The 19,600-nt window shown below is 40.3% G+C and overlaps 1 protein-coding gene across 1 annotated transcript in view; it reads left to right on the top strand.

Annotated features, from left to right (window-relative positions):
* The window catches only part of ARCN1 (archain 1), a 68,252-nt gene that overhangs the window by 31,435 nt on the left and 17,217 nt on the right, over positions 1-19,600 (top strand). The window contains exons 2-8 of the mRNA XM_073602511.1: positions 150-413; positions 5,963-6,142; positions 11,288-11,499; positions 15,985-16,149; positions 16,305-16,470; positions 17,024-17,171; positions 18,471-18,579. Coding sequence (XP_073458612.1) covers positions 150-413; positions 5,963-6,142; positions 11,288-11,499; positions 15,985-16,149; positions 16,305-16,470; positions 17,024-17,171; positions 18,471-18,579 — 1,244 coding nt within the window. The remainder of the gene's footprint in view (positions 1-149; positions 414-5,962; positions 6,143-11,287; positions 11,500-15,984; positions 16,150-16,304; positions 16,471-17,023; positions 17,172-18,470; positions 18,580-19,600) is intronic.

Here is a 19,600-nt window from a genome sequence, read left to right as displayed (position 1 = left end):
CTACATGAAAATGTGTGTGTGTGTGTGTGTGGGGGGGGGGGTGTGTTTGTTTTTAAGATTTACTTTTTGTATACTACCAAGTTCTTTGTACAGCTTTCTTTAGAATTGGAAGTGCTGGCTTTTCAACTTTTCCCGCTTTTTCTTTTCAGGTGCTACTGGCTGCTGCGGTCTGTACGAAGGCAGGGAAGGCCATAGTATCAAGGCAGTTTGTGGAGATGACTCGGACACGGATTGAGGGACTGTTGGCTGCTTTCCCAAAATTAATGAATACTGGAAAACAGCACACCTTTGTGGAAACCGAAAGTGTTCGCTATGTGTACCAGCCCATGGAAAAACTATACATGGTTCTAATTACTACAAAAAACAGCAACATCCTTGAGGACCTTGAAACTCTCAGACTTTTCTCTAGAGTGGTAAGTGGTACCTTAATACAGAACTTGAGCCCATCATCCTAAACCAACACACGCACTCAAAAACACCCACACGCACTCAAAAACACCCACACACAAATTAGAATATCATCAAAAAGTTAATTTATTTCAGTAATTCTATTCAAAAAGTGAAGCTCATATTTTATTTAGTGCGTTACACACAGAGTGATATATTTTGAGCGTTTCTTTCTTTTAATTCTGATGATTATGGCTTACAGCTAGTGAAATCCCAAAATTCAGTATCTTAGAAAGTTAGAATAAAAAATGATTTTTAATACAGAAATCTTGGCTTACTGAAAAGTGAGTCCATGTACGGTATAGTATGCACTCAATACTTGGTCGGAGCTCCTTTTGCACATATTACTGCATCAATGCGGCATGGCATGGAAGCGATCATCACTGACTGTGGAAACATCACACTGGACCTCATGCAACTTGGATTCTGTGCCTCTCCACTCTTCCTCCAGACTCTGGGACCTTGATTTCCAAATGAAATGCAAAAGTTTCCACAGCCCTTGATAATTTAGGAAGCCATGTCATCTGCTGATGTTGGTCCACTGTGTTTTATCAAATCCAAAGTCAGTGCAGCCCTCTAGCTAGAAATTCTAGTGCACTTCATGCTTCCCTCTGCTGACCAGCTTTATGGAGATGCTGATTTCATTTTCCAGCAGGACTTTGCAACTGCCCACACTGCCAAAAGTACCAATACCTGGTGTAATTATCGTGGTATCACTGTGTTTGATTGTCTAGAGAGTCTGCGGGGTATTGTCAAGAGGAAGATGAGACACCAGACCCAGCAATGCAGAGGAGCTGAAGGCCACTATCAAAGCATACATAGAAAAAAAGGAACCCAAGTATTCCTACCATGATTCAAAAGATTGCTACTTCTGCAACAGAAAATCTAAATCAAGTTGGTTCTATTAAAATTACAAAATTTATTCAATACACTAATACCAATAGAGGCAAAGCCTTCTGAAATCCGCAAAGTACAAAAGTGCATACAACTTCACGCATCATACTTTCCGGGTCCCCTCCATAGGAGGAATAACCCTGAAAGAATTCGATGCTTGTGGACACACAGAAAATGAGAACGACACATGTACAACACTACACAAAGATGTAAACAAAAAACCCCCCACACAAATACACAAAGTCTGGACAGCAGCTTGTACATATTCACAGGAAAACTGCCAAGCGACAAAATCACATTAAAAAATATATATATCTTTGAAAAAGGTGTTCATCTTATTCCAATAAGGAAAAAATACCGTGCAAATTTCCTGTGAATAGCCCCCAGGGGAAGGGATAAAGGATGATACTTAAGTCCTGCCCTAAATTAAATAAAGTTGATAAGAAAATAATGGGATGGATCTCACTGACTGACTCTTGATTTTAAAGGCCTGCGCTGATTTCAATGCAGAAGGAGAATGTCCTTGAATTGCCAGACATGGCATAGTATCCTCAGGCGGTTAGCAATGTATTTAACCACAAACACTAAATGTCTCCATACATAATCTCTTAACTTCAGAGAAATGTCCTTCTGAATGGTGATCAAATTATCATAAGTGTGGGCGCAACAGCCGGTTGCCGATATCTGTTCTGAATGGGGAATAAGATGTAATGTCCTGTAACCAAGAGTACATCCGCAAAGCGGCTATTGGATCGCAGACAGCCAAAGGTGGATTTAATGACTTCAGTATGTTAACTAAGAGTCCCAAGCCGGGATGATAATCATATTGCTGCTGGATTATCAAATCATACAGTCTTTTCACCACTAGGTGTCGTCTTGTAATTCAAGAGAAGCAAGCAATAGAGTGTGTCAATACATTACCACTCTGTCGGGTGTCATAGTTACTGGGTCCCCTTCTCAGTCTAGTGCGGGCTCAGTCAGCTCTGTAACAATATCTCCAGGGCGGCTCTAATCTTCATGGACGAGCTAATCCCCACCGCTTATTTGTTTAAGACATGCTCCATGTGTTATTCTAATGGAGGTTGAACAGGCGTCACCAATCCCGTCTCCGATCCTGCGGTTCAGCTTGAACGAGGGCACAGCGTGAACTGGCATGACATGACCGTTGTGACGTCACGTGTTTCGCTAGATTGATAGGCGTAGCTTCATCTGGACTTCTTCACTATCAAAGCAACCTGGGATTCCAAACACATCAGCAGTGCCACAGGCTGATCGCCTCCATGCCATGCAGCATTGATGGAGTAATTCATGCAAAAGGAGCTCTGACCAAATATTAACTGCATACTATACTGTACACGAACATACTTTTCAGTAAGCCAACATTTCTGTAATAAACTTTTTTTCTTTTTTTTTTTTTTTTTTTTTTATTGGTCTTATGTAGTAATCAGATTTTCTGAGATAATGAATTTGGGGTTTTTACTAGCTGTAAGCCATAAGCGTCAAAATTAAAAGAAAGAAATGTTTGAAATATATCGCTCTGCGTGTAATGCATCTAAACAAAATTAGTTTTTTATGACTAGAATTACTGAAATAAATTAACTTTTTTGATATTCTAATTTTCTGAGGTGTGTGTGAAAATTATATATATATATATATATATTATAATATTATAATATTATTTCCGAAGGTTGCTGCACTTAAAAATGTGTTGCTTTATTCCATCGAATCTTTAGAAAAAGGTTACACGCGCCCTTCCTTAGATCAGTCAAAACACACAATATTGTGTGTGTATATATAAATATCTTTATCGGCACCTTTTTTAGCGAAGGCAAAATGCATCCCTTTAAATTTCATGTATGTCTTCACACTGGTCTATTGCGTTTCCTTTGTGGCATTAAAAATTCTTGCTGCATTTTTGGTCAGTTTAAAAAAAATACGCACCAAAAACACCTCCTCATTTGACATGCATTGAAAACGCATCAATAACGCACGTGTTAAGTTTTTGATGAAGTTTTTGAGTCACATATGATCTATGAAAACCACACATGAGCACCTTATTTCTCTATCTGCAAAATGCCAGAAACACGATTTTTGGTATATGTATGTATGTATGTATATATATATATATATATATATATATATATATATATATATATATATATATATATATATATATATATATATATATATATATATATATATATATATATATATATATATATATATATATATATATATAATTAAATTGTACTGGTGAAGGTGTATGTAGCTAAATTGTTCCTGACCTGGAGCAAGATGCAGATCTGGATAAAGTCAGTGGTCCTTATCTGCATACATATTCTTGATTTGAAACAAGAGGATCAGCATGACACCAGAAACTGGAATTTGCAGAAAAAGAAATTGAAATGGCAGCCTTGTTCTTGCCAAACCAATCTATTAACCTTCTACAAGGAGGTGAGCTGTCATCTAGATAAAGGAAGGCCCGTAGACATGGTGTATCTGGATTTTGCAAAAGCATTTGACAGTTCCCCATAAAGGTTTACTGTACAAAGTAAGGTCCGTTGGCATGGACCATAGGGGGAGTACATGGATTGAAAACTGGCTACAAGAGAGAGTTCAGAGGGTAGTGATAAATGGGGAGTACTCGGAATGGTCAGAGGTGGGTAGTGGGGTCCCCCAGGGTTCTGTCCTGGGACCAATCCTATTTATTTTGTTCATAAACGACCCAGAAGATGGGATAAACAGTTCAATCTCAGTATTTGCGGATTATACTAAGCTAAGCAGGGAAATAACTTCTCCGCAGGATGTGGAAACCTTTCAATGAAGATCTGAACAAATTAATGGGGTGGGCAACTACATGGCAAATGAGGTGTAATGTGGAAAAATGCAAAATAATGCAATCTACTCACTGGGGAGAGAACCTCTGGGGGAATCAAAGATGGAAAAGGACCTGGGGGACCTAGTAGATGATAGGCTCAGCAATGGCATGCAATGCCAAGCTGCTGCTAACAAAGCAATCAATATTGGCATGCATTAAAAAGGGGATCAACTCCAGACATAAAGCGATAATTCGTCCACTCTACAAGACTCTGGTCCGGCCTCACCTGGAGTATGCTGTCCAGTTCTGGGCACCAGTTCGCAGGAAGGATATACAGGAAATGGAGGGAGTACAAAGAAGGGTAACAAAGTTAATAAAGGGTCTGAAGGATATTAGTTATGAGGAAAGGTTGTGAGCACTGAACTTATTCCCTCTGGAGAAGAGACGCTTGAGAGGGGATATGATTTCAAGTCGTGTTCCGTTCTGTACTATGGAACCATTCTAATAGGAATGACTCAAGTCGCTCCGACTTCGAAAAAGGTTCCTGTACTACTTCGGGATGACTTCAAGGCGACTTGCATTGACGTCTATACAGAAGTCATTTTGCAAGCCGCCGCTGAAGTCGTGTGCAGGTCGTCTAAGGCAGGCGCGCTGCAAGTTGTGCTGCCCCTGTGTAAACCGGCTCTTAATCTTAAACTGCATAGAGGGTTCTTTTATTGTAAGGGCCCTTTCACACTGGGGCGGCGTCGGCGGTAAAGCGCCGCTATTGTAAGCGGCACTTTACCGTCTATATTCGGCCCCTAGCGGGGCGGTTTTACCGCCCTGCTAGCGGCCAAGAAAGGGTTAAAAACCACCGCAAAGCGCCTCTGCAGAGGCACTTTGCCGGCGGTATAGCCGCGCTGTCCCATTGATTTCAATGGGCAGGAGCGGTATACACTCTGCTCCTTCACCGCTCCGAAGATGCTGCTAGCAGGACTTTTTTTACCGTCCTGCCAGCGCACCACTCCAGTGTGAAAGCCCTCGGGGCTTTCATACTTTAATCAAAGCAGCGGCACTTTCGGGACGGTTTGCAGGCGCTATTATTAGCGCAATAGCGCCTGCAAATCGCCCCAGTGTGAAAGGCCACTTAGAGCGGCAAGGATGTGGAATTCCCTTCCATAGGTGGTGTGGTCTCAGCGGAGGGGAATCGATTTGGTTTAAAAAAACTATTAGATAAGCACCTGAATGACCACAACATACATGGATATACAATGTAATACTGACAATCACACACATAGTTTGGACTTGATGGACTTGTGTCTTTTTTCAATCTCACCTATGTAACTCGCCTAGCTGAGAATTTATTTGATTTTTAGGGCAAAATTAAACAAGAATGCAGTTTGGTTGCTTTTAGCAGCAACTCCACTTTAGCTTTCATTTTCTTTTCCCAGCTTTTTGTGAATCAGACCCCTAAACAGTGAGGTACAGTTTGAATGTTATAGATACATTGCTTCAATAGCCATAGTTTACCTTTCACTATGGAGCTTTATTTAGTTATTCACAACAGCTACAGCTTTCCCCTTTGCCTGTTGCGCTCATACGACAGCAGTCCTAATCTGAGTTTGCACACATAGGATACAAGGTCAATGAGCAATATTCATAGCACCATTGATTATTCTGTAGTCCTTCTTCTTTTTTTTTTTTTTTTTTTTTTTTTTTTTTATTATAGCAGTCCTGAATTGGCAAAATGGTAATGTTTGATACTTTGGGAGGGGGCCTCAAATATGCTGAGTAATGTTTGTAACACATTGTGACCTTTTTCAGATTCCAGAATACTGTCGAGCCTTGGAAGAGACTGAAATCTCTGATCACTGTTTTGATCTAATATTTGCATTTGATGAAATTGTGGCTTTGGGATATAGAGAAAATGTGAACTTGGCCCAAATTAGAACATTCACTGAGATGGATTCTCATGAAGAGAAAGTGTTCAGAGCTGTCAGAGAGGTGAGATCCAGTGTATCTATTTTTTTTAAACAGCTGTTTGTACTGATGTAAGAGGCTGTATGTTTGTTTGTAAGCTTTGTGGCAAAAGTGTATGATTGATATATTTTTTTTCTTTCTTTAGATATAATATTTCAGTACCTTCTTACTTTATTTATTCTTGCTTTAATCGGGACTTCACTCAGAGTGAAGTAATGCTGGTTCGGTGCTTCCCAACAGCCTGTAACTGAGGTACAGGTGTTTTTTTTGTTGTTTTTTTTTAGGGGAGGATGAAGCCATTGGCCCCACCCCTTCCCTCCCATAACCTCCTGGGACACCTCAGATGTCCCACGAAGCTGCAGAAACATTCAGAGTGGTGTGCGCTTGCACACTGGGGAGCCAGTTGGGGTCCCTCAGGAAGCCAAAGATGGCTGCCATATCCAAGATGGCAGTGCCTGGGACCTGCAGTGGGGAGACAGCGCTGGACTCCAGGCACTGGAAACAACAATATTTTTAAAAGTCAGCAGCTACCGTGTTTGTAGCTGCTGACTTTATTAAAAAGAAGGAAAAAAAAAGTAACTCTGTAATTCATAACCTCTCTCCATTTTTAGCATTCCTGGCTTGGTGTCTGTCAACCACCTGCTTTAATACTTTTTCTCTCCTATAATAAAGTAAACAACCCAAAAACCTCCTTCAGCCCTTGTATGTAAGCTGCTACTTTTTATTTTTATTTATTTTTGGATATCACATTTGTCAGTCCCTCCTTTTCAATTTGTTCATCTGAAGAATTCCTTGTATTTTGTGAAAAGATAACAAGACATTTGGGCAAGTGGAGAGGGAGTTGGAGAGTGAGCGGCCCAATATAAAGTTCAGCACTGACTGAGATTGATGAAACTAATAGTTTTACATAATGCAGCACCATCCACACACGGGACACCCATCATTAGAGGCCTTTTTTTTTTTTTCTCTCTAACATGGCAAATGTCAGCTTGGCACCATGTTACACCCTGCATATGGATGTCACGTGGTAAGAAAGGTGGTAAAAAAGAATGCATATGTTATTTATGCATTCTCTGCATTCAGGTAAAAAACCTTTCAAAATCTGCTCCCCCAGCCTCCCTAAACACTTACATGAGCACGATCTTGATCCGGCGATGTTCGCATCTGCAGCATCTCTTCACCCCTCTTTCTCTTCTCACAGGACGCTCAGCGGCAGGAACCATTTGGTCTAAGCCTGTGAGGGAGTGGGGGGCGGGATGAGGCTGAGATGCGCTCTGTGTGTCTATGGACACACACAGCATAGCTTGGGATCGAGCCCACACAAGTGCCACCATTGCAAGTGGCTTGGTATGGGAACACTCAGAAAAGAGGAGCCAAAATCGCCAGAAGAGGATCCAAGAAGAGTAGGCTCTGGGCAAATCCATTGCACAGAGCAGGTAAGAACATGTTTGGTTTTTTTTTTGTTTTTTTTTTTTTTTTCCTTTTTAACCCTTTCATGACTAAGCCTATTTTTGAAATTTGGTGTTTACAAGTTAAAATCCATATTTTTTGCTAGAAAATTACTTAGAACCCCCAAACATTATATATATATTTTTTTAGCAGAGCATCTAGAGAATAAAATGGCGATTGTTGCTATATTTTATACCACATGGTATTTGTGCAGCGGTGTTTTAAACGCAAATTTTTGGAAAAGGGACACTTCCATGAATGTTAAAAAATACAAACAGTAAAGTTACCCCAATTTTTTTGTATAATGTGAAAGATGATGTTACGCCGAGTAAATAGATACCAAACATGTCACGCTTTATAATTGCACGCACTCGTGGAATGGTGACAAACTATGGTAGCTATGAATTTACATAGGTGACACTTTTAATTTTTTTTACGGTTACCACGTTAGAGTTAGAGGAGGTCTAGGGCTAGAATTATTGCTCTCGCTCTGACGATCGTGGCGATACCTCACATGTGTGATTTGAACACCGTTTACATATGCGGGCGCGACTTCCGTATGCGTTTTCTTCACTGCGCGAGCTCGCGGGGACGGGGGCGCTTTAAAAAATTTTTTTTTTATTTTATTTATTTTTATACTTATAAATTGTGTTTAAAAAAAAAATGTTTTTTTTTTTTTTTTTTCCTTTTTATTGCTGTCACAAGGAATGTAAACATCCCTTGTGACAGTAATAGGTGGTGACAGGTACTCTTTATGGAGGGATCGGGGGTCTAAAAGACCCCCGATCCCTCCTCTGCACTTCAAAGTATTCAGATCGCCGAAAATGGCGATTCTGAATACTGTGTATTTTTTTAAATTCGGCGCCATTGGCAGCCGAGTAAACTGGAAGTGACGTCATGACGTCGCTTCCGCGTTTACAATTAGAAGGCTGGAACGAAGCCATTCATGGCTTCGTTCCAGCCCGCCCACTGCCGCCGGAGGCACCTGATTGGACACCGGGCCTCCCGATCGCACAGGAAGGCCGGTAAGAGCGGCGGGAGGGGGGGGGGGGAGTCCCCTCCCGCTCCTCCGGTATAACAGCCGAGCGGCTTTTAGCCGCATCGGTTGTTATATACGGATAGCTGATCGCCCGCTCAAAACAACGGTACTGGGATGATGCCTGCAGCTGCGGGCATCATCCCGGTATAACCCCCGAAAGCCGAGTACGCACATCTGCGGGTTAATCACTTTAAATTCAGAGCTGCAGCTTGCCATAGTGTTGACTTCTGTGGCAAAATCTTCTTACCTCTAGGTACACCTGCACATTAGATCCAGGTTGGTTTCCAAGGGCCCTATGAGAAGAAGATTATGGCTACAGGTGTCAATGTTGTGGCAGAATGTCGCTCTGAAATTGAGGCAAGTATGCATCTGGGGTTTGGTAAGCTAAACAAGCTGAGGGGTTGTAAACCCTCAAGGTTTTTCACCTTAATGCATTCTATGCATTAAGGTGAAAAATGCAGCCCCCAGGGCCCCCTTATACTTACCTGAACCCGATATTTCCAGCGTCGGGGACGAGCACAGCAGCTTCAGCCGCTGTCTTGTGTCCTCGTTGGATAGATTGATGGCAGCAGGAGCCATTGGCTCCCGCTGCTGTCAATCAAATCCAGTGATACAGAATCTGGAGGGGGGGGGGGGTCCTGATGTCTGTGTCAGTGGACGCGGCAGTAGGACTCGGCAGCGCACCCACACGAATGCCCCCATGGATAGCGGCTCTCCGTGGGGGTACTTGAAAAGAAGAGGAGCCAGGAGCGCCACCAGGGCACCCCAGAAGAGGTGGATTGAGGCCACTTTGTACAAAAGCCTTGCACAGAGGAGGTAAGTATAAAATGGTGGTTTAAAAAAAAAAAAAATAAATAAATTAAACCATGAAACCTTACAACCCCTTTTAAAGCGGAAGTAAACCCATCGATTTGATAGTTTCAAAAAACAGTTAACATAGCTGTCACATTTGCTTGTGCTCGCAACCAAACTGTCAAACCATCCAATGTCTGGCTTCATAACGGATCACATGTGCAGTTGCAGATTAAACAGAGGCTAAGATGGCAGCATCCTTGGTTGAAAACAATAGGAGGGTTAACTTCTACTTTTAAGTCAAGGGGGAAGGCAGGAAGAATAGTTTATGTAAAGTGCACCTATCCTTTAGGCTGGGCTCACACCTATGCAAATTGGATGTGTTTCCCTGTATCCAATTCACATGGTAGGAGATATGTAAACCGCCTCCATAGAGAGCCGGTTTACATATCTTCTGTGGCTCTGGTGCGAATTTGCACAGGGGTCCTGTGCGTCTTTTGGTCTGTTTTTCATGTCCAAATTCAGCCTTAAAATTCTTGACTTGACTATGTTTTAAGGGCATGAGGGCACTGATATTTATGCCTGTAGGGAAGAATATTAGTCTTAAACCAGTTTACTCAAAATACACAATGAACATCAAACACATCAGCACCAGAAATGCAGGAAGGAATGAATTAAATTTTAAATCTGCCAAATATACCAAATTGTCATATATGCTCTGCTCCTGTTACCCTACATTGAAGCCTTTTATATTAGTACAGATTACCTAGTGAAGTTGTTCAGTGGCAACCAAAAAAAGAGTTATTGCAGCCCTATCTAGTTCCAATAAAAACAGGCGATTATTGTAATAGTTTTTAATCTTCCATATTATGAATTAAAAATTGAGTATACACAAATGTTTGTCAGTGTAGATTTGTATCCGTACACCTCATGATGTGGTGTGGGTTTGTTTTGTTTTGTTTTTGTTTGTTGTTTTTGGTTGTTGTTGTTTTTTTTTTTTTTTTTTTTTTTTTTTTTTTTTGCTATGATTTTTGAAGATATGAAAGGCTACCTAGAGGCATAATCTAGATGCATTTTCAACACCCTAAGCTTTTTATTATGTAAACTGGTGTTCCTGCTAGTCCCTCTGCTTTCCTATTAAAAACTGACCACACTAGGCAGGTGAGCACAGCCTGGTCAGTTTTCTAGCTGTGCTTGGAGCTAATCCAATGATCTGGCTTGTGCTGACTTTTTTTTTTTCAATTCCCATACTGCGATTTTGAAGGAACACATGCAGTGCAACTTCTTTCACACTCATCAGCGATTCCTATGCGTTTGCAATGAAATTTGAGTGCAGCAGCAGTTAATTTGATTTATGGCCTGGTCTCTCTCATCAGTGTGAACCAGGGTTTAATGCTGAAAGGTTAAGGGATGAGGTTCTGGAATATGGTCTCACGCTTGCTGAAAAATAGTGCTGTGGCCTAAATGATAAATAATAACTGTGTCGCTGGGGTTTTGTTTTCCCGGTTTCTTGAACATGTCTTCCATAGCTTAGGAGCTTTCAAACCCACTTTGTTAAATGTGTTACTAAAAGTTCAAACAGTCTTTTTGTGTGTGTTTTATATTAAGGGAGCTGTGACTGCTAATATTGCACTACAGCTATCCTCCAAGGATTATACATGTATGTATACTTTCCTTCAGAAGTGAAAAATCTTGCAGTGAGCTTTGACAGCATTATAAAAACACAAGGAAGTCAGGCAGTCAGTGGCACCTTACTTTTATTGTGAGTGGAATCACTTATCCTCTGAATTATGCATTACATTTTCAGTTCCTGTGTTATAATAATTACTGAGATGTCTCATATTTCTTGTGATGGAGGAAGTAAACACTTTTTTTTTTTTTTTTAATAGACTCAGGAACGAGAGGCAAAGGCTGAGATGAGACGTAAAGCAAAAGAGCTACAGCAGGCTAGGAGGGATGCTGAGCGTCAGGGTAAGAAAGCTCCAGGATTCGGAGGTTTTGGAAGTTCTGGTAGTTCATCTATTTCCAGTAATGCTGCAGCCCTGATTACAGAGAACATTATTGAATCAGAGAAAACAAAGACCGCTCCTGTATCAACCAGGTAATATTTATTTCATTTTACATATATTCATTGTCATTGTGAGAATTTGCATTATTAGGTAAATTTAAAGACAAAACTTAATTTAGGCTGCATTCAAACCTGAGCACTGCGTGTTTGCACATGTTTTCTGGCATTTTGTTGCACGTTTTATATGCATGTTTATGAGAGATTTTGTAAAGCATTTTCCACTTGTTTTGGAGCTTTGGTGTTTTTGTATTAGACAATAGAGAAAACTAGCATCTGTCAAATCATTTTTGGCTATGTTTCTGCTTTCAGCTGCTTTAAAAAAAAAAAAAACACACACACACACCACTATGCCCATAGGAAATAATAGATTTTTCAGCGTTTTGGAGCTATGCGCTACAAAACACTCAGGTTTCAATGGGACCATAGGGAAGGGCTAAAACACCTGTCAGGTGTTTTTTGCTGTCTGTGTCCCGTTGGGGATAAATAAAAAAAACTTAAAAGAAAAATGTTTGAAAAATATCGCTCTGCGTGTAATGCATCTAAACAAAATGATCTCACAAAAGTGAGTACACCCCTCACATTTTTGTAAATATATTATCTTTTCATGTGACAACACTGAAGAAATTATACTTTGCTACAATGTAAAGTAGTGAGTGTACAGCTTGTATAACAGTGTAAATTTACTGTCCCCTCAAAATAACTCAACACACAGCCATTAATGTCTAAACTGCTGGCAACAAAAGTGAGTACACCCCTAAGTGAAAATGTCCAAATTGGGCCCAAAGTGTTTTGTATGGCCTCCATTAGTTTCCAGTACTGCCCTAACCCTATTGGGAATGGAGTTTACCAGAGCTTCACAGGTTGCCACTGGGGTCCTCTTCCACTCCTCCATGACGACATCACGGAGCTGATGGATGTTGGAGACCTTCCACTCAATAGGGTTTAGGCCTGGAGACATGCTTGGCCAGTCCATCACCTTTTTACCCTTGTCTTCTTTAGCAAGGCAGTGGTCCTCTTGGAGGTGTGTTTTGGGGTCGTTATCATGTTGGAATACTGTCCTACAGCCCAGTCTCCGAAGGGAGGGGATCATGCTCTGCTTCAGTATGTCGCAGTAGATGTTGGCATTCATGGTTCCCTCAATGAACTGTAGCTCCCCAGTGCCAGCAGCCCCTGACCATGACACTCCCACCATGCTTGACTGTAGGCAAGACACACTTGTCTTTGTACTCCTCACCTGGTTGCCGCCACACACGCTTAACACCATCTGAACCAAATAAGTTTATCTTGGTCTCATCAGACCACAGGACATGGTTCCAGTAATCCATGTCCTTAAACTGCTTGTCTTCAGCAAACTGTTTGCAGGCTTTCTTGTGCATCAGCTTTAGAAGAGGCTTCCTTCTGGGATGACAGCCATGCAGACCAATTTGATGCAGTGTGTGGCGTATGGTCTGAGCACTGACAAGCTGACCCTTCAACCTCTGCAGCATTGCTGGCAGCACTCATTTGTCTATTTCCCAATGACAACCTCTGGATAGGACGCTGAGCATGTGCACTCAACTTTGGTCGACCATGGCGAGACCTGTTCTGAGTGGAACCTGTCCAGGTAACCCGCTGTATGTATGGTCTTGGCCACCGTGTTGCAGTTCAGCCTTAGGGTCTTGGAAATCTTATAGCCTAGGCCATCTTCATGTAGACCAACAATTCTTTTTCTCAGATCCTTAGAGAGTTCTTTGCCATGAGGTGCCATGTTGAACTTCCGGTGAGAACAATAACACCAAATTTAACACACCTGCTCCCTATTCATACCTGAGACCTTGTAACACTAACGAGTCACATGACACCAGAGAGGAAAAATGGCTAATTGGGCCCAATTTGGACATTTTTCACTTAGGGGTGTACTCGCTTATTTTGCCAGCGGTTTAGACATTAATGGCTGTGTTGAGTTATTTTGAGGGGACAGCAAATTTACACCATTATTCAAGCTGTACACTCACTACTTTACATTGTACCAAAGTGTTATCTCTTCAGCGTTGTCACATGAAAAGATATAATAAAATATTTACAAAAATGTGAGGGGTGTACTCATTCACTTTTGTGAGATACTGTATATATCCGGCACTTTATTAGGTACACCTTGCTAGTACTGGGTTGGACGCCCTTTTGCCTTCAGAACTGCCTTAGTTCTTCGTGGCATAGATTCAAAAAGGTGTTGGACACATGCCTCAGATTTTGGTCCATATTTACATGATGGCATCACACAGTTGCTGCTGATTTGTCGACTGCACCTCCATGATGCAAATCTCCTGTTACACCACATCCCAAAGATTATCTATTGGATTGAGATCTGGTGACTGTGTCATGTTCAAGAAACCAGTGGTGAGATTATTTGAGCTTTGTGACATGGTGCATTATCCTGCTGGAAGTAGCCTTAAGAAGATGGGTACACTGTAGTCATAAAGGGATGAACATGGTCGGCAACAATACTCAGGTAGGCCGTGGTGTTTAAACAATGCCATATTGGTACTAAGGGGCCCAAAGTGTGCTAAGAAAATATCCCCCCACACCATTATACCACCACCAACCTGAATCATTGATGCAAGGCAGGAAGAATCTATGCTTTCATGCTGTTTACGTTAAATTCTGACCCTAACATCTGAATGTCGCAGCTGAAATCGAGACAAATCAGACCAAGCAACGTTTTTCCAATCTTTTATTGTCCAATTTTGGTGAGCCTGTGCGAATTGTAGCCTCAGTTTCCTGGTCTTAGCTGACAGGAATAGCACCCGATGTGGTCTTCTGCTGCTGTAGCCCATCTGCTTCAAGGTGTTGTGCATTCAGAGATGGTGTTCTGCATATTTTTATTTACTGTTACTTTTTTATCATCTTGGACCAATCTGCCCATTCTCCTCTGACATCAACAAGGCACTTTCATCCACACAACTGCTGCTCACTGGATATTTTCTATTTTTTGTACCAGTCTCTGTAAACCCTAGAGATGGTTGTGTGTGAAAATCCCAGTAGATCAGCAGTTTTTGAAATGCTCAACCAACCTGTCTGGCACCAACAACTATGCCACATTCAAAGTCACTTAAATCCCTTTTTTTCCCCATTCTGATGCTCGGTTGAACTTCAAGTTGTCTTCACCACATCTAGATGCCTAAATGCATTGAGTTGCTGCCATGCGATTGGCTAATTAGCAGTTTTTGTTACCAAGCAATTCAACAGGTGTACCTAATAAAGTGGCTGGTGAGTGTGATCGATATATTATAAAATTTTATCAAAGAAAGATCCGGTGTAAAACATTTAACAAAAAATAAAACTAAATCCAGTATAAAAAATGTGGACATTAAATAAGATTACATATCGATATGATATAATACAAATTATAGTCATAAATTTTGTCTAATGCATTTGTGCAATAACACACAATCTGTAGGGCCAGGCTCGTTTATCATACAATTGCCACAATAAAGAGCTTGTTTACCTAAATTTCGTGCTGTATTCTTAATGCTCGTTTTTAATTGTGTATGTAGGCCACAGGTTTAGAGCTGAAGATTTTATAAATTACAAAAATAAAGAGAAAGTAGGATGTGTGTAAGAAAGGAAGCGAGAAATATAGTGAGTTAGAAAATAAAGATAGGAGAACATGGTGGCAATCACAAATAAGCTATAGATAAAGCTGTTCAGAATAAAGTGCTTTATACCAAGTTAATCCTTGAATAGGTACCACTTTACCTAAGTTTTCAAAGCTGTAATGTAGTTTCTTCTATGACACACATGGAATCAATTTTGTACAACTCTTTTACTTAGGGGATTGAACTCTATTTCCAGTGTATAGGAATCAATGTTTTGGCAGAATTGAGAAGCTGGATAGTTAATGAACTTTTTATAATGATGTAATGGTATATCAGAATTGGTAATAAACATAATAAGCCATGGTAGAGATTTGCTTTCACTTCCCGTTTTGCCTACGGGACAGGAAGCAAAAGGAAATCTCTCCTAAGTGAGAGACATCCTCCCCTAGATGGTGGTTACTGCAACAAGTGTCACCACTGAAAAGCTTTCCCTTTATTCTTATTCTGGGGACAACTCTGCATTTTGGATTTTGGATTTTCTCATTTTAAGTCCTGGTGACAGTGGTCACAAAGACTTGCAATAACCGCATACTTCATGTGTCACCTTTAAGGAAGTAGGCCATAGTTTTTCTGAAACCATTGGTATTTTGATGTCTTCCAGGTGCTAAATATGCTGTTATTACAATTAAGACCTTTTGATTTGAGATTTTTACCTACTGGTGTGCTGGTAAATTTTGTGCTTTAGCAATAAAAACTGACAGGGTTGCTAACACTTTTCCACTCATTTCTAAATGGACATGTTGGGTGTTCTCGCATCTAATTGCAGTGCAGGTGCATTTGCAATCTAATATTTTGCATTGAGTATACTGTATGTGAATAATGGTATACAAAGGACTTGTATTCTGAAAATGAATTAGTTGCATTTGTTGATGTATCATTTTAGGCCATCTGGTTCCAACAAAGCACTAAAACTTGGAGCTAAAGGAAAAGAAGTAGATAACTTTGTGGACAAATTGAAATCCGAAGGAGAAACTATTGTTACTTCATCTGCTGGAAAGAAACAACACGAAGCAGCAAAAGTCCTTCCTCCACCAGCTCACATAGATAGGTCAGTACTTTGCAAAGTCTTTCCTTCATGTTTCTGTTCACTTATAGAAGAGCTTTGTCTTTTCTTGTGTTACCAGCTTTCACTGACTTGCCCAAACATCCAAGACCACAGAACATTCAGTCTTATTTACTAGATATATTGATCTTAAATTGTAGCGTTCATTTGAAGATTGAAGAGAAGATCACCTTAACCTGCAGTAGGGATGGTGGTCTGCAAAATATGGAAGTCCACGGTCTCATTATGCTTAGAGTGGCTGATGATAAATTTGGAAGAATCCGTGTATATGTGGACAATGAGGACAAGAAAGGTGTGCAGCTCCAGGTAAGTCTCGAGGAAGAACTGTTCTGAATGAAGTAATGAACCTCACCAAGAGATGTTGTAGGTTTTTTTTTTTTCGTCTTTTATCACCCCAGCCGGTTATTCGTTTCCTAGTGCATTACACTAGGAAACGAATAACCTGTTGGGGTGATTTTTTTACTATTGGTGTTTTGAAAAGCTTTGTCTAACCTTGTGAATAGGTTACCAAGAGTCCTTTTTATCTCTTATACCTGAACATGGAAGCGTAATGTGGCTTTTTTTTTTTTTCTCAGATAAGTTTATAGTGAGTAAAGATCCCCAGAATTTGCACCTTGAAAAATATGCCATCAAGGCAAAGAAAGAAATTATATCGCAGGCTCAGGCAAGGTTAAAGGTGTTTTTTTTCATTCACATAACATTGTTCATAGCAAGATTTGCCAAGCTCGAAGTAAAAAAAAAAACTTATATATATATATATATATATATATATATATATATATATATATATAATATATTACACACACACATTTTTAAACAAATAATTCACCCATTACTTTTTTTTTTTTTTTTTCCATAGACCCATCCCAATGTGGACAAAAAACTTTTTACGTCAGATTCTGTTATTGGACTGAAAAACCCAGAAAAATCTTTCCCTCTTAATAATGATGTTGGAGTCTTAAAATGGCGACTGCAGACAACAGATGAGGCCTCAATTCCTCTCACCAGTAAGATTGTAGAATTATTTATTTATGGATTATATATAGATTTTTTTTTATTTCCACTATTTTCACAGACTTGTCCAATGCTAAAGTCCACAAGATTCAATTAAAATGTGTATTCTTCCAGTGTTTTTTGTTATATGTGATAAGTATGCACATTACAGATGTACAGACTTTTGAACTTGGGTACTCTAGCATGAGAACTTGACACCACCTTGACTAAAATAACAATTTTGGTTGGACCTGAGCATAACTGTAATGGAATGTCTCTCTTGCCAAAAGGCATTGTGCAGCAGCCAGTGAGTGGACAGTCTTTGGTACTTCAGCATCAGGAAGTGCTAAAGCTTTGACTGTCAGAATGGCAGAGGATGGGAAAGTTTGGAGGCTGCTACAGGTATATACAACATTCCCTAACAGTTAAAGCCACACCTGTAACTTTGTCACTTTGATACAAGCATTGTTCTAACCACTCACCACATTGACGCTTTCCATGGTGGTTAGATTAAGACAAATGAGTTAACCTTGTGGCTTTAAATGCTGGGGTATGTTCCTGACACTCATCCAGCTGCTTCCTAAGCTTTAATAAGATTACAGAACAAGTCAGGTTTAATGTGACAAACAACTGCTACCTACCTAGATAATTGTTGCCTTACCTGGACCCTACATATTCCAGCTTAGACTAGGTAGTGAAGCAGAAATGAGGACAACCTGCTCTTTTTAAAATGGAAAAAATATAGAAAATATCATTTATTTTCACCAAACCACTTTAGGCAGAATTCTATGCTGTTTGAATTTAAAGTGATTGATTGTAAAGGCTTGTTTGTTTTAAAAAAAAAAACAAAAAAACATACCTCCACTGTGCAGCTCGTTTTGCACAGAGTGGCCCCGATCGTCCATTTCTGGGGTCCCTCGGTGGCTCTTGTGGCTCCTCCCCGCATCAGATAACCCCCTAGGATAAGTGCTATCCTGGGGGGTTACATTGCGGGCGCGCTCCTGAGTTCAGCATTAGCGTCCATAGACACGAATGCCTGGCTCGGCATAGACAGCAGCGGGAGCCAATGGCTGTGCTGCTATCAGTCTATCCAATCAAGAGTCAGGACCCTGTGGAGAGAGGGACAGTGCGTCCTCGCCAATTGAAATACGGGGCTCAGGTAAGTAAAACGGGGGGGCTGGTCACTGCCAGGTGTTTTTTCATCTTAATCCATACGATGCATTAAGGTAAAAAAAAAATGAGGGTTTACAACACCTTTAACAAAATGTACCCCTCATGTAAACACTGTTTTTGTTTTTTGTCTTCCTTAACAGTTAACTGTTGGCCTTCAGAAAGTGGAAGTGGTTGTGATGTAAATATAGAATATGAACTTCAGGAAGACAAGCTAGAACTGAACGATGTTGTCATTACAATCCCACTGCCGTAAGTGATGTACCATATGAATTTAAGTCCAATCTGTTAAGTGATCAAAAGCAACCAGTTGTGAGAGGAACATGTATACTGCCATTGTTGACAACCGACCCCCCGCCCCCCCCATATTTAAAATGTTATTTGCCTGGATGTTATGCTGACCCTCTGGCTTAACTTAGGAGTCCCTGACCCAGAACAAGTATTCAGATAGGAACTTCTGACATATATGCATACTTATTTGGAGTCAGAAGGACAGCCTTGCAATTGTCATCAGCTTTGTACCTCTTTCATGACTGGTAAAAGTTATACACCCCACACTTATGAACTTTTAAACTTTGCATTTTGAATGATCAAACTGGCAAACAACTGTGTTGCAATCGTTGATGTTTGGTAACCATATTATTTCAAGCAGTACCAAATAGGGATCGACCGATTATTGTTTTATTTGAACTTTTCAAAAAATAACACCAATTTTATGTACATATCTGGTATAAACTGAACATGTTAATGTTTATTAAAATTAAATATTAAGGGCTCGTTCTTCACATGAAAACTGATGGGAAAAAAAACACACACAGATTTCAAAACTGACATCTGTCTGCAGTGCACCATGGTGTGATGGACGAGGTCTAAAAGTAAACAACTGGGAAAAATAAAGTGCTTGAAAAACAATAACTTCTTAAATGGCTTCCCAAAACATAGAAAAAGTATAACTGTTACTAGTGCATTGCACTGATTAAATTTAAATCACTACTGCAGTGCAAAAAGCTAGACAGTGGACAGGACACGCTGACACTATTATAGTGCAAAGAGCATAACATTTCAGCATGTTCACCTGTTAAACAGGTTCTGTTTTTTTCATAAATTGCTGCCACTTCACTGAAAACATGCTCACTTGGTACAAATGGAGGAGCAGAGAGGTATCTTCTAACGTGAATGGCAAGTCTTTTGTAGCATGACTCATTTTCTTTCCACCACTGAAGAGGATCACCACTTGTCAATTACTGGTTCCTTCAAATAGAGATGAAGTTCA

Source organism: Aquarana catesbeiana, linkage group LG10, assembly GCF_042186555.1.
Source record: "Aquarana catesbeiana isolate 2022-GZ linkage group LG10, ASM4218655v1, whole genome shotgun sequence".
NCBI lineage: Eukaryota > Metazoa > Chordata > Amphibia > Anura > Ranidae > Aquarana > Aquarana catesbeiana.
The sequence above is the reverse complement of the archived record's forward strand: the minus strand, read 5'-3'. Positions and strand labels throughout refer to the sequence as shown.